This window comes from Protopterus annectens, chromosome 5.part0 (genome assembly GCF_019279795.1).
Source record: "Protopterus annectens isolate FY-2018-M chromosome 5.part0, PAN1.0, whole genome shotgun sequence".
NCBI classification, from domain to species: domain Eukaryota; kingdom Metazoa; phylum Chordata; order Ceratodontiformes; family Protopteridae; genus Protopterus; species Protopterus annectens.
Genome location: NC_056735.1, coordinates 1,615,175,726 through 1,615,195,429, shown reverse-complemented (window position 1 = coordinate 1,615,195,429; position 19,704 = coordinate 1,615,175,726). Strand labels below are relative to the sequence as shown.

Genomic DNA, 19,704 nt, shown 5'->3' with positions numbered 1-19,704 from the left:
TTTGACAGAAAAAAACACACACACACACGGTATAAAGCACTTAAAAACACTATGGCACCCCCACAATAGAAAAAAATAGCACAACTTATCCAAAAAAAAATGTTTTTAGTTAGTTTACACTGCTTTTAAATTGACAGTAAAAAATGAGTGCTCCATTTAAAAGAATGTTATAGTCCCAAGGTAGTTTATTAAAACACAACATTTAGCTTTAAAATAAACTTTCCTGAACAGGAAAGTAATAAAACTACAATAAAGAAAATAGAAGTCCCCCCCCCCCCATCAAAAGGAAGCAGAATACGACAGTCGATCCTCAAATGCCTCAGAGAAGTGTACTCTTTGATGGTAGTAAAGCTTTAAAGGGCTTTATGCCCAAACTTGTCTTCTAGTCAGCTCAGCTTGAGCTGCTTCACAGTTTGGGTGCATGCAAGATGTCCTAAACCTTTAGAAGCTGCCACCTTTTATATACTTTGCAGGATGTAACCCATAGCCAAGGCTACTGTAGCAGTCATCAATATGAAGATCATCAAAACCTACTTCTGTAAGGTGGACTAAAAGAATGGAGTGGTTAGATAAGGTTAATGAACATAGATTCAGAAAGAGTATCGTTGTCCACCTCCATGAAAATGTCATCTGTGAAAGACCAGAGGGTGGTGAATGTACTATGCATATTGAAGGAAAACAAAGCACCTACAGAAAACATAAGAGGACAAAAGAAGGATGTGCAGGTTCCACAAATGCAACACTCCCCAGTGAAACTCTAGCTGAGAAGAATGCAGTCTGAGGAAGAAATGCCAACTACTGTACCACTGTGTCACCTATATTATTAGCTTACACCTAATAAAATTAATAATTTAAATCTTTACACTGTAATTCAAATCCACTTCATTAATAGTAAACAAATCTCTAGGTTACCCATCACATTCACTGATTACTATCCAAAAATCAAAACTGTTTTACTACTGGATTATCTTGTAATACCCTAAAAAATGCATGCACACATCTTAAACTCGACAAACACTTGTTTAGTTATGTATTTATTTATTTATTTTTTTTAGGCTCATAGGCAAGTCCTAAGCTAGCTGCCGTTGTGGGCTATTTTAAGACTAAACAATTTCCCTTTTGGTGCATGAATTAAACTATCTTATCTTGCCTTATACTGGCCTTACCCATCACCTTGTTGGCAATTACACATTAACCCTAATGAGAATAACTGGGATCATACCACAGGAAATTTGCAGCGACCCATGCATGGGATAAAACATTTAGGAGCTACCTCTGTCCATTAGTAGGATGGACCTTTTTTTTTTTTTTTTTTTTTTTTTTTAACTACTGCCATCTATTTTACTTTGATAAGAATGTTGCACAGGCTTTCCTTTAACAAAAGTCTGCTTCATGGTTATTTAAAAATCACAATGATACACTAAGATCAAAACAATCATGAAATCACTCAGAGTTTGGGTTTCCCACTGTATAACTCAGTGGTAAAGCCCTGATTATAACCTAGACAACTCACATTTTGAACAGTGGTTCAGGCATTGGAAAAGCCAGGCAAGGAAGGAACGAAGGCAGTGACAGAATGCCACTGGCTCATACATCCTGGGGGCATGCGGCAGATTGTTTAATCACCATCATGTAAAAGAAGGCTTGCAGAGCACCAATAAATAGCCAAACCAGGGATATGATCATAAGATTTTCCACGCCAATGACACAAGACCTCATTATCACATCAAAGGAAGTGCACACACAAAGGAAGGGGGCAAAATGCCCTGAGGTGATGCAGGCACTCATGTCAGCCGCCAGGGGTAGATTTAAGGCTTCAGAAGAAATGTCTTCATTGTTATAATGCCAGCAAGGATACAAACTACTTTGTGGCTGCTTGATGGAGGTCCCTCTTGCTGGATTCGGTTTCAGAAGTGGGAACACACGGTACGGGGGAATAAATGGGCTTAAGATCAACATGGGGAAGCTTGATGGTCGGCAGGCATGGAAGCAAAAAGCATATACAAAAAAAACACACACACACACATTCTCTCACAGAGTCAGGACTGTACTGTGCAACAGTAATGTCACAAAGTGCCCTTATGTTTATGTCAAAAAAAAAAAAAAAAAAAAAAAAAAAAAAAAAAAAACAAGTAAAGTCATATACACTATTGTTAAGCTTGTGTTTATTAAAGTGAATTGTCACTTGCAGAAATGCCAGTTTTCATGATCTGAATTATAGCTTACAACTGTTTCATACATATCTCTCATGTTTTAGATGTGAGCAAAATTTTACAATCTTTGAACTATGAATGCATATAGTAATCATTCGCCAGCAAAAATCACAGTGTAGGGTTAATGAGCAGAAATCCTATAATGACTACATTATGTCCAAGTATTTGATAATTACATTCAACTGTCTGACTTATAACTTCCAGAATAAACATTTCCTATTTCTTCAAACAATAATTCAGTGTCATACTGTATGGAAAACTGCTAACTGCGTATTGCAGCCCTGATTACTACAAAGCCCTGAATACCATAAACACAATCTCAGAACTTCAATAACACAAAGTACCACCCCTCAAGTTACATAGGCTGCACCAAACATTTAGCAAGCACAAAGGCTCATTTTTAATGCTTTGCTCATTCTTTCTGTAATTCTTGCCACCCGTATGTACAGAGAATTATGCTTCAACTTAAGCAAGCATCCTCCAAGTACTCATACCAGATAAAGTGTAATGAAATCTCTTACCTTCCATACTTTGGTCCTCAGCTCAGATGACAAAGTTCTACCTTGGATTATATTTCTAACAGTTTCAAGGTCACATCCCCCTGCTTCTAGTGCATCTGTGAGGTCTTTCTCCCTAAAGAAAGATACTAATTAGCTACATACAATTACATGCATTGACATACTGCTATTGTTATGGAGTACCAAAGCAAACATTACAATCTATTTGCATCTACTTTTATGGAATGCATACATAGCCTTCTGTATTTTTGGAAAGCTGAAAAGCAGCTTACCTGCACATCTTGATTCAAGTACTTAGATAAACCAGGAGATAAAACTCATGACTCATGGATGTAACAGGTCATACATGGTCAGGACATGAATGAAGTTATCTTAAAGAGATACTAATTAAAGCAAATCAAATTATAACTCAAACAAGATCATTTAAATGGTTTATACAATAACATGCAATTAACAACCCAAATTACTGGTGTTTATAACTCAAATATGATGCCTGTAAAAACTCAGCAGCTACCCTCAGCTAGCTAAGTAACTGATGACGTAATGCAGAGAGTATACAGTGCTGATTACACAAAATCTAATAATAGATATCTTAAAAAAGGCCTGCCTTAGTAATGTTTCTTCTCAAAGGATTTGCTAGAGTTATTTACAAACAGCAACTGCAGGTTGCAGAGAGAAAATGGTTCTCAATCATCATGTCATTTCTAGGTCAGGAGATACATAAAGAAGAGACATTTCCTAATTGCGCAGAAGATATGGTAATAATGCTGCTGTGTGCAGCATTTCTCTACTTCTAACTCCAAGTACCACCTACTCTATTAAATTTGACATGAAACATTTTAAACTACACAGAAATAAAATAAAATTAAAAGTAATGAATTTTCTAAACATCCAAATGGGAAACCTTGCCTGCTGTCTTCAGTGTTCACCTGTCAAAGAGAAGTTAAAGACAATACACTGATGACAGCAGTACATATACAAATTGTCTTATGTCTTCATTGTAGCTTTTATCTTTTGAATATACAGTGTCTAACTGGGCTAATCTTTGACATGTTTTTACTATGCACTAGCACCTTACAACTGGCTTGCAACACTGCCAGTCACAGGTACACACAATGTGTCAAGCAGCTAACACCAAGAATCTCCGATTCCCAGAAAGGAACTCCTAGAACTGACTCTCAGTATTCTATATTATCTCAAGTGAATCATAAAATAACATATGCCCACCATCAAAAAACGACAAACTTGTCAACTACTCCAGTAAATCAGGCACAAACATAAGCCATCTCTAACAGGAGCAGTCTACCATACTAAGATGTCAGCCATACTACGTCATGAAAGGACAGCAAAATCACACTGGGGTTGCAAACACTTTGTTGCTCTTCTCTCTCTTCTTTTTTACATTAAAGGTGTGATCGTACCTGAAAATAAGATGCCCTCGTGCTTTTGTCATGGTCTGTGGTACAGATCTTGACAAAAACACACCTTGTAACCTCTCCTGAAAATGCACCATCAAGAGAATCTCCAAAGTGGAAAGAAGAGCTACAGGAAACAAGTGGGTAGTAAGGAGATGGGATTTCACTGCTGAAAATATGCAGGAAGATTATGGAGTAATTTGGGAACATAGTCTTAATTAAGCAGGGTGCCCTGAAAGAATTTCTGACCCTTGAGACATCCCTAGCCACATATGGCAAAGGCACAACTCCTGCTATACTGTTCACTGCTGCTCAACTGATCCACATACGAGTGCTGCGAATAAAAAAGAGAGAGAGTGAGAGCCACTACACATGCATGAACATAAGTTGATAAACTGCCTTAGCTTTACTCTTTGATTTGGCTGCTTTTAGTCCAAACAGAACCTAAACAGATACCAGCAGATTCTTAGAAACCACAATATCATCTTAATGATCACGTAAGAGCTGGAGAAACAGAATGCAGTACTTGAATTCAGTTCAACTTCTGTAAGGAATGACACTGATGTCTAGTGGCTATTGCTGTCTTATTTTCACATTAAATAGGAGTTCTCAACATCAAGCACTCCACAGCAAAGGCAGACCCCTTTCCTGCTATACACTTTTGATGGGTGTACCTGAGTGACGCTTAGTCAAGTCTGAAGCCAGCAGAGCACTATACACACACTTGTAGAGGTTTGTTGACAGGTTATAAGAAGAATTTTGCATTTTCATTATTCTAAAATTAGCAGATTCTACACTAAAGTCAGCAACTATACAAATGAGCTGAGTTGAGTACTTCATTATAGCAATTACTCACTAATATTAAGACATTTACTGATAGGGACTGTCAAAGAACTTGTTCCTCAATGGCAGCACAGTGAACTAGCAATCCTTCATGCTAGCCACCTGACATGCTGTAGCACAGTAAACATAAGCAAAGACTGTCAATTAGAAGGCACAATCTGATGTTAAAAGTAATGTGTCACTATTCTTACCCAGGGGCGGCCCGTGCTATTGGAATGCAGGACTGCAGCCCCCCCCCCAGCTGTAAAAGAAGAAAAGAAAATAACAAACAAAAAGAAATGAAGAAAGAAAATAAAATAAAAAACAAACGCAAGTCCTGGACCTTCGCGTATGCATGCGAGCAGCATTTCCGATATCCAGAATGCTGCTGAACTAGTCCGGAGCATGAGCAGAATCCGGACTGTCTCAGCAGCAGTTTGGATTAGGAAGCATTCAAGTGCAGAGATCCCAGAAGTCTACGCAGTTGTAACTGCATAGACTGGAAAGGGATCAGACTCTGACTGCAACGTCTGCAGGCAGGGACATCTCACAGGAAGGAGAAGGACTTCTCGCAGGCTTTGAGTTCAGGACAAGCAATGAAAGGACTTCCTGCAATGAATGAACAAAGCAATGCATAACTTACTGCAGCGAACGAAGCAATGGACCGGACCCAGGTAGGGTGTGTGTGTGTGTGTGTGTGTGTGTGTGTGTGTGTGTGTGTGTGTGTATTCAGAGATTCTGGAGTGTGAGGTCAGAGTCCCCCCATCAGGGATGCACCCCTACAAAAATGCTATTGAGCCATGTGTTGCATCGTATTTCTGACACGCGACAAATGAGGCAGTCGTACAGTGTGATTATTAGATTCTGCTTCAGTACACTAGTTATAAATAGCTTCAAATATGTATTTGAAGACATGTAGTGCCCTTGTACCTGGCTGAATTTTAACCTCTTAAATGTATACATCATGGCTGTAATGATGCATCCCTAGCTAAGTCTGTGACAGCTTCTCCAAGAATGTTAGTGGATGTTTTACTTGCCTTGGGTCCTATCCATTTCTTCTTAAATACCTGCACTGCTTTGATCCCCTTTCCATACTATGTTACCTGCCCTTTTATGGACTTTATAGTTGGGATTCTTGTACGTTTTGCATAGTCACACAGCGCCAGTGTGATGTCCAGACCACATACCCTGCCCTCTTCTGTCCATTTATTCTCATATGCTCGCACTGCTTTGAACCCCTTTCCCTACTACCCAGCCCTTTGCTATTCAAAAAGGAACTTTTTCTCATCGGAGGAACAGCATATACAGCTGCATAGCTGGAGGAGTCCAGGTATATAGGTGGTATGCAAAGGGGGAGCCATAGCATATTTCATGATTCACAAGCCTATAAATTATGGAGTACATGGTTGAGTAGAAAAAGATAATTATGGGATTGCGGAAGATCCATACAAATGCAGTTGTCTGGCAACCGAATTTCAGCAATAGTGATGTGCTGATTAGCATAAGATAACTGAGCAACATTGTCATTACCTGGAATGATGTACCATGGAGCTTGTAAAACTAAATAAAAAGGATGCAAAGGCATATCCTGAAGGTGAGTGCAGTGCACACAAGCATCCTGCCACAGCTACACCAGCCTTTGGCAGATGACAGGAATTGCCAGAGGGTGAGATGGAATCTTTCTCAAGATCTCTTCATTATAAAAATATGCAAATGAAGTGTAGGCATAATCAAGCAGGCTGAAATTTGTATGAACTGCATCAAGCAAGCATACCTGCAGAGTACCAGCAAGTGGGACAGAATGTACTTTATCTGTACTACATAGCTGCATCAACCCATGAAATGAATGCAGTTGAGCTAAGGTGTTTTTTGTTGTGCAGTTATAGTATTACCAGAAGGAATGTTTTGACATTTTGTTTGTGAGGTCATCAGTGATGGGAGTCCTTCTAATGGGTTTGATCATATTCCTGCCAGGAAGACAGTTAGAGTGTCTAACTCTCTTGACAGTGTAAGAAACTTTATCTCCATCATCTTCAAGATGCTGGACTGAGAAAGATATGGAATTCCAGCAGTTGTATGCAGTCTCAACACTTTAGTAACTTGCCTGGTATGCCAAATAGACTGTTGATTGCTTTATTGGTGTGCCATAATCACCATCTTTGGAAATTGCTATTTCTTTTGCAATGATTTTATAGAGGCAGACTGTAATGTGTGTGTGTGTGTGTGTGTGTGTGTGTGTGTGTGTGTGTGTGTGTGTGTGTGTGTGTGTGTGTGTGTGTGTGTGTGTGTGTGCGCGAGTGAAATGCCCCAGTTGGTTTATACTGGTGACTAGAGAATTACCTCAGGCTTGAACCCTGTAGATTGGGTGCAGGTAACAAGACCCTGAATTCCCTACCCACCACCATTTGTGAAACTTTTGCAGAATGTTGCCTCATATTTTGTTCTGCTCTGTTCTTCATAAAAATCTGTGGTTTCTGAACTTTTCGTTCCTAAAAGAGTTGGTGGTGCAGTGGTAGCATTGTTGCCTCACACCTAGAGGTTTTCTCGTTTGATTCTTGGCTGGGGTGCCTTCTGTGTAGAGTCTGCATGTCATCCCTGTGTTTGTGTGTGGGTTTGTTCTGGTGTCCTTCCATATTACAAAGACATGTGTATGCAGTACTTCTCCCTGGGCCTCTGCTGAACATTGGCTTTTGTTCCAAGTCAGACTTTCCTGGTTAACAAATGTTAAATAAATAAAATTGACAGGCATTTGAATTTCAGACTTCATATTCTTCAGAAAGTACATAGTAAAACAAAAACTTTTATTCTACAAATTGTCTAAGTTTATAAGATGAATATTTGAAATGTGTCCCTATTATGGAACTGTATTCCCCCATTATTGGCTTTGTCCAGGTTTTTTGTGCTAAGGTTGAGAGCTATGGTAAGAATTGAATTCACTGAATATGTTTGGGGGCTGTATTCCCCCATTACTGGCTTTGTTCAGGTGTTTTGTGCCAAGAGGTTGACAGCTATGGTGAGAACTGAATTCACTAAATGGTAGCCATTTACATTTCAGTCAGCTGATTTGGCATAATGGTATGTTGCTCTGACTGTTTTGCATTCTGGTTCAAGACTTAGCAGTGAATTATATGGTGGTAATGCAGTATTTTTTCTAGCAACCTTCCAAGATTATACAAGCAATGTTTAAAATGTGTCCCTGGTTTTTGGGCTTTTGTCTCCCCCCCCCCCCAATAAATTTTGGCTTTTTCCAGATTTCTTGTGCTACAAAGTTTAGAGATACAGCTGAGTGTTGAGTAGATTTTACAAAGATCTCAGAGCTGCAGGGGAATAGAAGTTTAGTGCTACTTATGCTGAGTCTGCTTGCTTTGTTAATAGCACAACAGGTAGTATACTGTACTGTGCTGTAAAGGGGATGGATGCTGCAGTCCCTTTTGGTGAAGTTAATCTTTATCTGCCACTGGCAAAATGTATTTTCTTCGACTGTGGGTTTCAAAGCTGTTTCAATGTATGTGAGTTTCAAGGGCAGAGAAGTTTTAATGCTGTCGGTTTTCAATGTGAGACTACATTGCTTTGTTTTGCAGATATCTATTAGTGTTTGTGCTCTAAAATGCAAAATAAAACATTCAAATGAAATTCAAATCATCGCAGAAGTAAAGCAGTATGCACATTACAGTGTCTATGGAAAATGGTGAGAAATAACCAAGGAATGGGACATTGGAATTGCTGCAGGGGAGAGGCTTCATTTGACCATGATTTTGTGAGGGAGGAAGGGCAGCAAACTCAAAGACAGCCCTGGCTGAACTATACCTCTCAACTGTCCAGATTTTTGCAGAATGAATAGATTTTTGCTTCTTATTTTTGGTTTGTTCCTCATAAAATTTGTGGTTTTCTGGCAAATCATTTAGGAATGAAATCACTAAATAATGATAGACATTGAGTTTCAGATGTCATAACCTTCAGAAAAATGCATGCTAAAGCAAGACCTGTTATTCTATCAACTAATTTTATACAAGAGCAATTTTAGTACTGTTTCTATGTTCCCCCAATATATTTGGCTTTGTCCAGATTTCCTGCATTAAGAGGTTGAGAGGTACATGCCGATAAATCGTTTTATAGAATTAGGAATATCCAAACCTCTCAACTGTCCACAATTTTGGCTCAAAATGTTGCTCTCCTCCTAATAATCCCCCTGCAAAATGGCAATTTTGGAAGAAAACATGGAGGGTTTACAGTTATAAATAACTGTAATGATCAGAGTTATAGATTGCTTTTATTTCAGAAATGCATGTAGATTCTCTTATTTTGTCAGCTGCTCAAATTAACAGTATTAATATTAAAAAGATGTCCCTTCTTTGACAGGTTCCCAGCTGCATTGTGTGGCAATTTTATATTTTTGCATCACATTTTTGGTCCGTTTTTCATAAAATTGTAGTTTTCTGGCAAATTAGTGGCAAATCACTGAAGTTAGAAAATAATGGCAGACATTTGAGTTTCAGATTTCATACCCTTCAGAAAATTCATACTAATGCAAGACCTACTACTATTCCATTATCTTTCTAGATTTATAAGAGCAATATTTAAAAATTGTCCTTATTTTTGGGCCTTTGTCCCACTTCTGTGTATGGCTTTGTCCAGATTTCTTGCTCTGAAGTTGAGAGGTATGAATGTCAGAGCCATTACTGTCAGCCAAAAACATTTCAAATTGTGACATACTTGTTGCACCCCACTCCCCCATGTAGTGACACTGGATTTGTCCAAGCAAGGCAAGGAGCAGTTATGCAGTGTAAGTGTGCAGAGTATTTCCCCATCCAAGTTAAACACAAGTACAACAGTGGCTTTTCATCTGTCCTTGACTTTGCAGAATGTTCTGGTTTTCTGTCATATTTTTATACTGTTGATTTATGCTTCTTATTATTCAGAAAATGCATGCTGTCGCAGTGCCCTGTTGCTCTGTGTTTAAGTAGCAATGCTTTAATGACCATCAGGTAAGCCTGTCAGAGATTGTAAGATGCAAGTAAGCTTTAATAAGCATACTGTTAAAGAATTACCAACATGCTGTTGCCATGCAGAGAATACTTACATAACTAGATAACGTACAAGCCTTAGATACTGAAATGCATATGACAGTGTTTGTAATAAAGGACAGGATCACAATATTTTCAGAAGCTTATTACTTTTGTTGCAGACTTGCAATCATCTTTGCAGGCTTTGCCCATAAATTAAACAGAAAGCCAATCTATCATGTGTGGTCCATAACCTGTGCAGTACTCCTTTAAGCAATTTACCTTGAGCTTTGTTTCTTGTTTGATGTGCATTTTTTACTTTGATCATGTCTTCCCTATGAAACAAGTAGATAGTTGTCAGGCAGCAGGTCTTTTTTGGGTAATAAACATTTTTACAAGTGGGGGTATCACAGAGATTGCTACTTTCAGCATGTTACTTGGTACTTTTATAAAGCTGAATATAAATTATAATTAGTACTGCAGTGCAAGGAGAAGTGGTTTGAGTTGAGTGCTGCTTTTTTTTTTATACTTGATTTTGACTGTCATTCTAGTAATGTATTTAAAAAGTAATTTATTTTTTCATGCCTCAAAACCTTTTTGTTTCCATCTAGATATTAAATAAGCTGTCATGTTGCCAATGCATTGAAATAATTTTTTCTTCTACACTTCATTGTGTCTTGATTGGACTCTTGTAATGACAGTTTGGCACCCAGGGCAGTGTATTTAATTAAAGTTCCAGTTGTTCTGGTTTTGAGCATAGATCCGCCCATTTCTAGTTGGCCACACCCCTTTCCATTGTCCCCACCCATTCAGCTGTCTCCTGCAGCCCCCCCCCTTGATTTGAAGTCACCAGCCGCCACTGTTCTTACCTTTACGGTTCTTTTACTGTTCCATTGCCTCTGTCTGTGATTTCACCGTAATCATTTCATTATTTACAGTTATTTTGTTCCCTTTTTCTGTTAATTTTTCTTTGCATGTGATGCTGTGCCTCCCTGTAAATTCTCTGTGGAATGCCCTCTGAACCTTGATGTCATGTAAGGCATTTCACCAAGGCAGTCAGTTTAGTGCATGAAAGCAATTCTGTGGATAGGAGTGTTTTCCCCATTTATATCAGTGATGTTCAAGTTATTGGTTTAACGTCTGATGTTGGAATTCTAAATCCTTATAAGGATTACCCTTGTTTGAGTTCGCAGGGAAGTTCAGATTACAGCAATGCTGATGTTGAGGAGTGTAGCCCAGTCATTAGTTTTTTTTTTTTTTTTTGACAAACTGTTAATTCAACAATTTGGCAATTACATAACTAATTCATAATTACATACCTACGCTAATCCAGCATGATTACAGCTGGAACCCAAAGGGACACAAGTGCCTCCTGCCTTTCCATTAATATTAATGCCATAAACACAGCTCTGTGTGTTTGGTCTTCCACATTCAGAAGCAGTCTTTAAAACTACATTTTTTAAAGGGTACAAAATGAACTTTTCTTTTCACACACAAAAGTGTTTACATACATAAAGATGAATATGAACATTTTTTGCATGAAAAAGAAAAGCTTGATTTGCGCCTTTAAACATCTTTAAATTATGAAAAATTACTTTTAATACAAAGTGAAATAAAGAAATCCTTTTGAAAGGGCTTAAGACACACCCAAAAACATAATTAGCCTTTTTTTTAAATGACAAGATGTAAATGGAGACTGATATTACATCTAGTAAGCTAACCTGCCCTCATAGTTTTAACAGTGGTGCAAAAGCTGGACAGCATGGTCACCAGCCATGCTTCTGATGATTTCAGAACAGCAGTCCCCTCTTGGTCCCCTGCCAATGCCAATGACTGAAAAATAAACTGTTGACAGTTTTATGAACAAATGATTCGCACAAACATAAAAGACACCTATGCGTGTCAAAAACAAAGGCAAGAAAAATGTCCAATTCATTAATTTTATTGAGTAATTGAGATACTGCAATCAATAAATCAAAAAACAAAAAAATGAGAGTGCTATACCTATTCAAGTCCAAAAAGAACATTTTTATGTAATGATTTTATAATGCCATTTTGGATGATAATATATCAAAGTACTGCAACATTGTTCTTACGGAAAGAAAGGATGGCTGTAAAATCAGTTAGATGTACCTGTAACAGATAGGTAAGAGACTGACCTCAAAGTGTCCCTCTTGTCTGTGGTAGCACTTCATTTTGGGGCATAGGTCTCGCAAAATACTACCAAGAGTGACAGCAACACCTTGTGCGAAGCAGTGATCCACAACTACAAATGAGCTTCCAGGTCACCTTCAGTATAAAAAGTCTCTAGATGAGACTCAGATAAGCCTACTTATAACATAGGTTGCTGACCAAAGAAACAGGACATGGTGGGTGACGTTTGTTTAGACATCAACCTGAACAGAATGAAGATGAAGATGAAGGTGAAAAAAAAACTGAATGAACACATTTAGTAATTGGCAGTCAGCTGTAACTTTCAATTTGAATGGACATAAAAAGGTATAAACTACACTGTTACTTAAAGAAAAATGTTTTGAGTAAAGAAACTGACTTCAGTGCTGTTATTTTTTTTACAGAGTGGTTTGCCTTGTCAGACTTTGATACTGCTGCAAAACAGAGAGACTTGTTTTATCTCATGCTTGTTTAATTAAGTTATTAAATAAAAGTTTGTGCTGGAAAAAGTTGTAAATAGATAATGGCCAATAACAGTAGGAAAGCCTAAAAGGATCTAATGTAAAAGCATTGAAGCATCAAAAGAAATGGAGCAGGATAACATAAGTGATGCCAAGCATGACCAAGATTTCATATGCAGAATGTTAAGCAGTTACTTTCATATGAGATCAAAGTTCCCAAAGTTTCTAACTCCCAGTGGCATACACAGTACATACTGCAGCAGCTTTGGTTCAAATAAGATCTTGCTGAACCTAATCTACAACAGTGTCCCAAATTTACCATTTGCCATTTTCGGTTAAAAATGAACCTATCCATCTTGGGAGAAAGGAAACTATCATTTGGCACAGCAACACTGAGTCAAGAAACACTGTAATCTGAGGCTCAGTCCCAAAACTCCATATTTAGCAGAAGATATAATTCAACATAAACTGGTCTGTGTAGCATGGCTATAGTTTGCTCTTGTATTCAAATGGATCCCGTTTTATTAGGAATATTTTACCTTGCAATATGGCGCCTGCCTCCATAATGTGCAGAACAATACTTCTGACTGTGAAACTGATGATCTGGTAAGGGAAGGAGGAGGGAACAACATATGCTGGCTCACCTACTTTGGTGGGGTGAGTGGGAAGAGGCAGTCTGGCCCACTCAAGCCTACTAAAAGGCAGAGGTGTATATCATTTATTAGACAGGCCAGAAACTCTGCAGTGGCTCTTCCAAGCTGTGTTTGCATGGCAGACTTCATGAATCATGTGCAGGAAAATGCACACTCTTAAGGGAAGGGATAGCATGCTCTCTAATCTGCGAGTGCTCACTTCAGCTGCTAGGGAGGGTTCTGGTTAGTGAAAACAAAAGTGCTCATGGTTGCTGATGCATGGCACATCAAGACACACACACTCCCTGGTGATGGGGAAAGAATGGGGAAGGTCGGAGCAGGGGCTTGAAGGTCAGCAGGGTCAGGGATAGTAAAGGAACATCTATAAAATTACTTTATGTATACACTTGTTAAGTCTCAACAACAGCATCATTTTCCACTTTTACATAGCTATTCAGTAAAAACTACAAGAAAAATAAATCCAAGCTCGAGTTTTCACTGTGTGATACCTTAAACCTCTTGTAGTGGAGGCCCATGGAATATATGCAAATGACTCCTTAAGGACATAAAGTGCTTCAGCTACATGGCTTCTGAATGTCCATGACTTTTTCCTTTTTAAGTCTTTATGGTTACATTCAGGCCAGTAAAGCCTAACCCCACTAGCTGTGGACATGCATGTTTTGTCCTTTTTATTGACCTCATCAGCACAGTATAAGTGGATATCTTGGCTATAATTCAGAAACACAGGGTCTTTATACCCAGTTGATGCCCATAAAGATTAAGGTGCCTGCAAAATATCAAAATTAACAGCTAAACCAAAAGGTTACAAAGGACACAGACAAAACATTAGGTAAAAAGATGAGAAAGATGTGAAAACTCTAGCTTGGCTGGGTTTTCCTTGCAGTTTTTACTGAACATTTTGTCTGTGTGCCCTTTTTACCCTTTGGTTTGGACTTTTACATGATCACCTGAGATATGTTTTAACACAGAAGCAAATAATGATGAACACCTGGTCTCAAACATTTATTGCATTTTCATGATTTAGGGTACAGAGCTAATAATAATGCCATAAACAGAAATGATTTATGGAAAATCAACAGTCCCCGGACCAAATCTTTTATATTCCAGGTGAGATCTATGTGGGTAGGGAAGACCTGAAAATTTTTCATTCATTCATTTTGCAGGCTTACCCTTTTATACCACGTCAGGGTGCACAGGTAGCTGGATTGTATTCTGGCACTCAGTGGTTGCAAGTTTAAGAACTAACCCCCAAGGAGGAGCACAAAAGAAAAACACACACACATACAAGCACACACATCTACAGATAATCTGATGGCTAGTCATCTCACTTGTATCACATGCAGACACCAACCAGAAAATACCTCAGTCAAGAACCAAAATGGAAGTAACCAAGAAATGAGAGAGCAATGCCAACTACAGTAGCACTGTGCCACTCCAATTATTTTTAACTGGATAAGTAACTTGGTCAGATTATATTTTTTTCTGGCCAGAATACAACAACAAAGGTAAAGAAAAGCAAAACAAACACAGCAGCTGACAGTGTGAAAGTAGCTGACTCCAAGTCAGACTGCTGACCAGTCATGACTCGAGTCCCACAGGGCTGGATCCTCTCCTGTTTGGTATCTACTCTGCACTCCAGGCCAACACAGAATGACTCTGGCTGACAATGTTTGCAGATGATTGCAAGTTGGGAGCTATTATTAACTCCCCAAGTGATACTGACATCCTACAGAAAGGCCTCACTGAGGCCAACGACTGGTGTCAGAACCATGGCATTAAGCTCAATGCCAAAAAAATGTGTCATCTCCTTTGGGAAAAACCCAGTTCCCATGAATTACCACATTGATGGTAGTCCACTGAACACAGAAGGGGTTATAGGAGATCTGGGAACACAGGTCGACACCAACCTCTCTTTTGACCGCCACATTTCCACTGTGGCCAGAAAGTCCTTTATGTAGCACATCTCATTACTAAGGGTTTTGCATCCAGGAAGAAAGAGGTCACTGTCTCCCTCTACTCTTCCCTCATTAGGCCAATCATAGAGCACAATGCCCAATTTGGCATGTATCTTAGTAGACACCTGCAACAACTGGAGAGGCCACAAAAGTACCTCAACAAAGAGGATCCTAGGCCTTAAACACTTGTCCTATATGGACAGACTCAAAAAACTAACTATTCTCCGTTCCATATCGCCTACTTAGAGGCAATCTCTGCTTGACTTACAAAGCCATGTCTGACCCACCTCTGTTAGAAATGCTACATCTAAAGAAATCCCAATCCCTCCGCACCACACGCTCCAGAGACCTCAATCACAATCAACAGAACATGCTGAAGGGACAAGTTCATACCCCAGAGACTGCCGATGCTATGGAATAGACTTCCCATACATGTCAAATAGAGCACCTCACTGACCCTTTTCAAGAGAAAGCTTGATGAGTGGATGAGAAATAGAAAATTCATAAACTTATAAGTGCCAAGTCAGAATTTCCAGGATTTTCTTCCCTATGTTGTTGTCTTTCGGCTTTTCCCGGTTAGGGGTCGCCACAGCGGAACTCCAGTCTGCTAATGACTGGCAGTAGATTTTCATGAACGCCGAGGTGCCAGTTCGACTTTCAACCTTCAACGAAGGCACGCCCATTTACGCATGTCTTTCGAATGCCCACCCAACCGCGGGGAGGACATACAGACTCCACACAGAAGGCACTCCCCACACTCCAACCGAGAATCGAATGGGAGAACCTCTTGCTGTGAGGCAACAACACTACCACTGCACCACCGCGGAAGTCATTACTGCCTTATAATTCCCCCCTCGCAATCCAAATCTAACCTGCTTCAAAACAGCAAAACCAAAAAAATCACCATCACTACAAAAAAAAACATTTCTGGGAACAAATAAAGGCTCTAAGATCAACAGAGACTAGGCTGAATATTTGGGAATAAATAAATAGTGGTTTTAGATTATTTACTTATCTACTACTTGTTAACCAGGAAGGTCCACTGGTCCACTGACCCTTTTCAAGCACAACCCAAGCCACTACTGAGAATATTTTATACAATTAGAGTCATAAAATCAGATACTGACATGAGCACCCAAGTATAAAAAAAGCCACCAAAGGGAAGGATGCTGTCTACTAGGGTAAGGGTAGGCCCCATTGTAAGACCATTAAGTTGGCCAACTCCCTACCACCAGACTCTTGTAGCTGGGGGGAGGGTGAATGGGCTGACAGGGTTACTTGGGCATGAATGAATTGAGCAGGAGAAATTTCTCCTGGCCTGGAGATGCTCATCTCTCAGCCCTGTGGAATGAATGGGATGACTGGAGAGAAATGGAGGAGATTTTGGACTACGTTCTACAGGGAAGCAAAAAAAAAAATTCAAAAAGCTTGTCAGAAGTTGTTGCAGCCATTATTGAGAAAGACCTTTCTGCCAGAGATGGCATAAATGAGGGTCTGCAGAATGAGGCAGTAGAAGTGCCTTTAAGAAAGAGTAAATGTGACTCTTCAGTCCTTGTTTACTGGCTACTGGATGGCACTATTTTTATTTTATTTCACATTTGTTTACTAGGGTAATACAATCACAAATGACCATTTACAGGTACTGCCAGAGTAAAATAATTAAAGTAGAAACAGAGAAGCAGTAAGTGGCACATCAAAAACAGAACATAAACTAAAAATATATGACAAATACTGTACAGTAGCAATTAAAAAAGATGAAGCATCGATTAAGACAGAAATGTACATTTTACATACTTTTACATACATACATTTCAGAAATATATCATGGTGAGAATGGTGTGTGTTAATGAGAGTCACAGAAGGGGAAATACAGCAAAGAGGTATATCTGAGGGAGACGGAGAGTAAAGCTAGAGGTTAAGAGTCCCTTATGTGATGTAGCCAGAGGAATTAAAATTTTAAGTTCAACTCTGAAGGTGCGGAAGGAAGGTTGCAGCTATTTTTTTTTTGGTGGGGGGCATAAATAGGATCAAGGAAGGAGAAAAAACGGTTGATGCAATGTAGCCTGGTTTATGAGGATTGGATTTGGGGGGTGTTTGGGAGAAGCATTCAAGGATGTAATGTGCATACTAAAGTTTGGCAGCTAGTAGTGGAAATTAGTTAGGGGGGAGCATGTCACTCTGATAAAGGCAATTTCACTGAATGCAAAGAAAGCGAAGCCAGTTCGCCAAAACTGCCTTCAATGAAAGTGGAGTTTGCCTTTTTCTCAGAGTTGGTAAATATAATTTCAGGGGTGTCCCCCCACATGAGGATGCAGTGGGCTTGCCTCCATGAAAAATTTGTTTCAATGTTTGCTGAAGGCAGTTTCAGTGAACTGGTTTCGGTTTATTTGCGTCCATCAAAATAGTCTTCAATAGACTGACATAAATCCTTAGCTAGGTTGGAGAAGTTTGAAGATGAGAGAGCCTAGCAGCAGGTCCATTCTGTGCTGCACTGTGAGCCATTTGTCTTTTTTGAAGGTGAGGCAGTGTTGCTTTTGTAAGGGTGAGTTAGTAATGAAGTGACAGATTTTGTTTTTGACAGCTTATAGTGTGCAGTTTTTCTTAGAGGCTGTAGCTATTATGGGTAGTCCATATTCAAGTTTGGCCAGAATGACTCCTTTGCCTACAGCTGCTATGGCTGGTTTGGATAAGTAGGGTGAGATTTTCCCAACCCAGAAGAGAAACACGTTAACTTTTGCCCTTGGTTTCTCAATAGGGGTGTAGAACATTAGTGACTGGTCTAGATAATCAATCAATAAATAAATAATGTACTTTAAGGAGTTGGTTATTTCTACTGGTATTCCTCATAAGACAGCGATACTGAACAACTTTGGTGATTACTTTAAGTGGTGCCATATAGCATGTTTGTTCGTTTTTTTGGTGGGTTAAGTATTAGTATGTGGCTAATGAGCTAAGAAATGAGGGAGTGACTATCTTTCTGCAGTTGTGCTTCAATTGTAGAGTGTTTATGACTAGACCGAAAAATTATTATGTCAAAAAGCATACAGGAAGAGTTGTAGAGTTGGATTTGATCTACAAAATTCTCTCCCTCTTTCTCTCTCTCATTAATCCACTACAGAACTTGCCCAATGGCTCCGCTTCCTGTACTTTATCTGCTCATTAGTTCCCTGTAGGGATGATGCCCACACAATCTCAAACTGGACAAGAGCTCTAAAGTGTAGGAGTGAAGAATCTGCTGAATCATTTTAGGAATTAATTTATATGCTTAAATTTATATTCATGATGAATTGTGTGTTCAGAATTTTTTCCCCTCATATTCCCTTCACAGACTTCACACTGCATGGGCTGGACTAAGCCATGCTTAAAGTCATCCTTGTCTGGTTCTCCAACTCATTCAGTGTCTATTTTTCTCTCCTCTTCCATCTACTACTGGAACAACTACCACCCACTCTTCTATAAAAAAAAAAAAAAAAAAAAAAAATGAAACATCTTAAAAGGTACTGACACTGACATTTATATTTCATATCTACCTCTGGGGACCACTGTCCCTTCTAGTTTAAAATGGAGTCTGTCCCTGGCAAAGAGTTGGTCTGTCTGCCAGGCTTCCTAGCAGTCCCATCATCCTTACATTCCCATGCCATTGTCCACTGTCACATCCTGTCATTACACTACCTAATCCTATTCTTCATCTACATCCTGGCTGCTGGGAATAGTAATACTTCTGGGAATGTTGCCTCAAACTCCCTAGCATGGAACAGTCCTTTCTCCTTTTCCTCCTCCTTCTTGGTCCAATCTGCTTTCTACTCAAATGTTTCCCCTGGACAGATTACGGATGTCTGTGTGCACCATGAAATACATCCATACTCGTCCCACATTTTCCTCTCTAAACCCCAAGCACTGTTTCACAGTAACCTGCTCTTCGTACTTCCACCGTTTCAGTTTAAAGAAGTTTTGCTTTGAACGAAACTGCTTACTGATGTCTAAATACGGGTTTTGTTCTAAAATGGAAGCAAACATGAAATGTAAGCACTTGGTGTGTGACTACTCATTCACTAAAATCCTCTCTTCTATTATAATAAATCTCATCTCTCATTTCTACTCCTTGCCACTACCCTTTCAATCTGCAATCAAACAACCACATCCCTACCCTTGATTTGGTTTCATTATACCACAGAATGAAAGGTAAGGGCTTAGAATGGTCCACATGCAACAGAACACAAATACCGGATTTATTAATGGACCAGAAACATTACGCAATAGTAAATAAACAAAAAACGTGCTTGTGAGGGTTTTATCATATTGCTAGGTTAAGTGTAATGACAAACAACCCATTTTCAAGCAACTGGTATAAACATACAAATTAAAAGACAGAAGACACTCAGCAAAAAGCAGACACTGAGGTAATACCAAAATAAGTGGGAAAAGGCAAAACTATTTCATAGGTTCATATGTGTTTATTAGTCTAACGACCACAAGGGCCTTTTTAAGCCTA

General features: G+C 39.1%; 1 protein-coding gene across 3 annotated transcripts in view; it reads right to left on the bottom strand.

The window, feature by feature from the left end:
• TBC1D23 (TBC1 domain family member 23) overlaps positions 1 to 19,704 on the bottom strand; it is a 1,834,851-nt gene that overhangs the window by 1,730,781 nt on the left and 84,366 nt on the right. For 2 of the 3 annotated variants that reach the window (XM_044071377.1, XM_044071378.1), the window contains exon 2: positions 2,735 to 2,846. In XM_044071377.1, the coding sequence (XP_043927312.1) occupies positions 2,735 to 2,846 (112 nt within the window). Of the gene's footprint in view, positions 1 to 2,734; positions 2,847 to 3,003; positions 3,027 to 19,704 lie in introns of those variants that run through there. The other variant, XM_044071379.1, reaches the window with a different exon arrangement.